The sequence below is a fragment of the Procambarus clarkii genome, chromosome 26 (genome assembly GCF_040958095.1).
Source record: "Procambarus clarkii isolate CNS0578487 chromosome 26, FALCON_Pclarkii_2.0, whole genome shotgun sequence".
In the NCBI taxonomy this organism is placed as follows: Eukaryota; Metazoa; Arthropoda; class Malacostraca; order Decapoda; family Cambaridae; genus Procambarus; species Procambarus clarkii.
In genome coordinates, this window is record NC_091175.1 from 19,634,734 (window position 1) to 19,636,584 (window position 1,851).

At 52.8% G+C, this 1,851-nt stretch overlaps 1 protein-coding gene across 1 annotated transcript in view; it reads right to left on the minus strand.

The window, feature by feature from the left end:
* Positions 1–964, minus strand: part of LOC138368820 (prisilkin-39-like) — a 6,081-nt gene extending 5,117 nt beyond the window's left edge. Inside the window, exons 1-2 of the mRNA XM_069331522.1 lie at positions 793–964; positions 500–512 (exon numbers count right to left, since the gene is read on the minus strand). Coding sequence (XP_069187623.1) covers positions 500–512; positions 793–964 — 185 coding nt within the window. The remainder of the gene's footprint in view (positions 1–499; positions 513–792) is intronic.
* Positions 965–1,851: the final 887 nt, after the last annotated feature.

A 1,851-nucleotide genomic window follows, 5' to 3' on the forward strand; every position in this document is an offset into this window, starting at 1 on the left:
ATTAGGCAGTGATGTGGTTGAGGCTGACTCTATACACAGTTTCAAATGTGGATATGAGAGAGCCCAGTAGGCTCAGGAACCTGTACACCAGTTGATTGACAGTTGAGAGACGGGACCAAAGAGTCAGAGCTCAACCCCCGCAACCACAATTACGTGAGTACACACACACACACACACACACACACACACACACACACACACACACACACACACACACACACACACACACGCGTACTCTGGAGACCATTTGGAAGGATTTCAATAATCTCGTCACAGCATCACGTACAGTTACCCCTTCACGGTAGTCGTTTTCTTTGATAAAACACGAAATATGAAAGAATGAAAATGTTTTATAGTAAACAAACTATAAATTGTACTTACCGTGTGTGAATGTGTGTGTGTGTGTGTGTGTGTGTGTGTGTGTGTGTGTGTGTGTGTGTGTGTGTGTGTGTGTGTGTGTGTGTGTGTGTGTGTGTGTGTGTGTTTTTGCATGAGTTACGATCCGTCGAATGCTGGAAAAAAATACACATAGTATACTGTATACATTTATAAGAGCGTTAAAAATATATACATGCACAGACAAGTGTTTAAGGCTTGTAGGCGTGCTTTAAGGCGGAGCCACATGTATGAGAGAACACGCATGAAGCAGCACACAGCACTAAGCAATGGCCATGCGTCCTGCACGCACTTGCACGCCAACCCGCATGCAACATTCACAATTGCGTAGCCGTGCGTGCAATGCTCAAGAAACTAATTGAGGGGGTATAGCTATAAGAGTGAGCTTGAAGCTACGAGGGTGGGTGTGCAGCTGTGAGAGTGGGCGTGCAGTTGTGAGAGTGAGTGTGCAGTTGTGAGAGTGGGCGTGCAGCTGTGAGAGTGGGCGTGCAGCTGTGAGAGTGGGCGTGCAGCTGTGAGAGTGGGCGTGCAGCTGTGAGAGTGGGCGTGCAGCTGTGAGAGTGGGCATGGTGCCACTAGCACAGTCATCTATAACCTCTTACCAGCACCTGTCGCTTCTCTGGAAGACTCGACCCTTCACCGTCCGTGAGGGCAGGAGGTCTCCCCTCACCTGCCCCCAGCCCCGACCTCCTCCTGAGGGCCGGAGACGCCCCTGGCGATGCCCCTGGCGATGCCCCTGGCCACTCGTCAGAGCCCCGGAGTGACGCGCGCCCAGGGCTGCCGCTCCTGCTGGGGTCATGGAGAATACCATCACGGCGGCTGGTGGCGGGGCTCGGCTGGAGGGAGGGGGGCGCTGTCCCCCCTGGCGAGGGGCGGCGTGGGGGGCGAGGTGACCCCTGCAGGGAGCAGGACGCCCCCTTCAGCCCGCCGCTTGAAGCAGCCGCGCGGAGCTCGTGAAAGATCTGCCGCGCGGGGTCGGTAAAGGAACGTTTGGCTGACACCTCGTTCACCGCCTCCTACAGGAGAAGAATAACGCTAATTTCCGAACCATCCGGAAAAAAAAACTAGCATCCCCCCCCCTCCCATGCCCCAGGCCAAGGGGGGGGGGGATGGGGGGGGGGGAGTGACATTTTACACTCTACACTAACTAGATACACTTAGACACCCCCCTCCCCCCCTTGCACATGACGTCACGAATCAGGGTATGCAATGTGTACTTACATATTGCATATACATATTACGAAATATGCCAATATGTCGAGGCAAGGTACGGATCCTGACCCCTCAAGCTCCTCTTGTTAAAAGTGGCGTACTCAATTTAGTTCTTAAAAACCTCCGTTCATGCACGCAACTGGGGAGTTAATAATTGAAATATTTTCACAAAGATATAGTGTCGTAATGGCTTAGCACTTTCTCCTGATACCTTGCCCTACAGGCCGAGGTGAATGGTGAGGT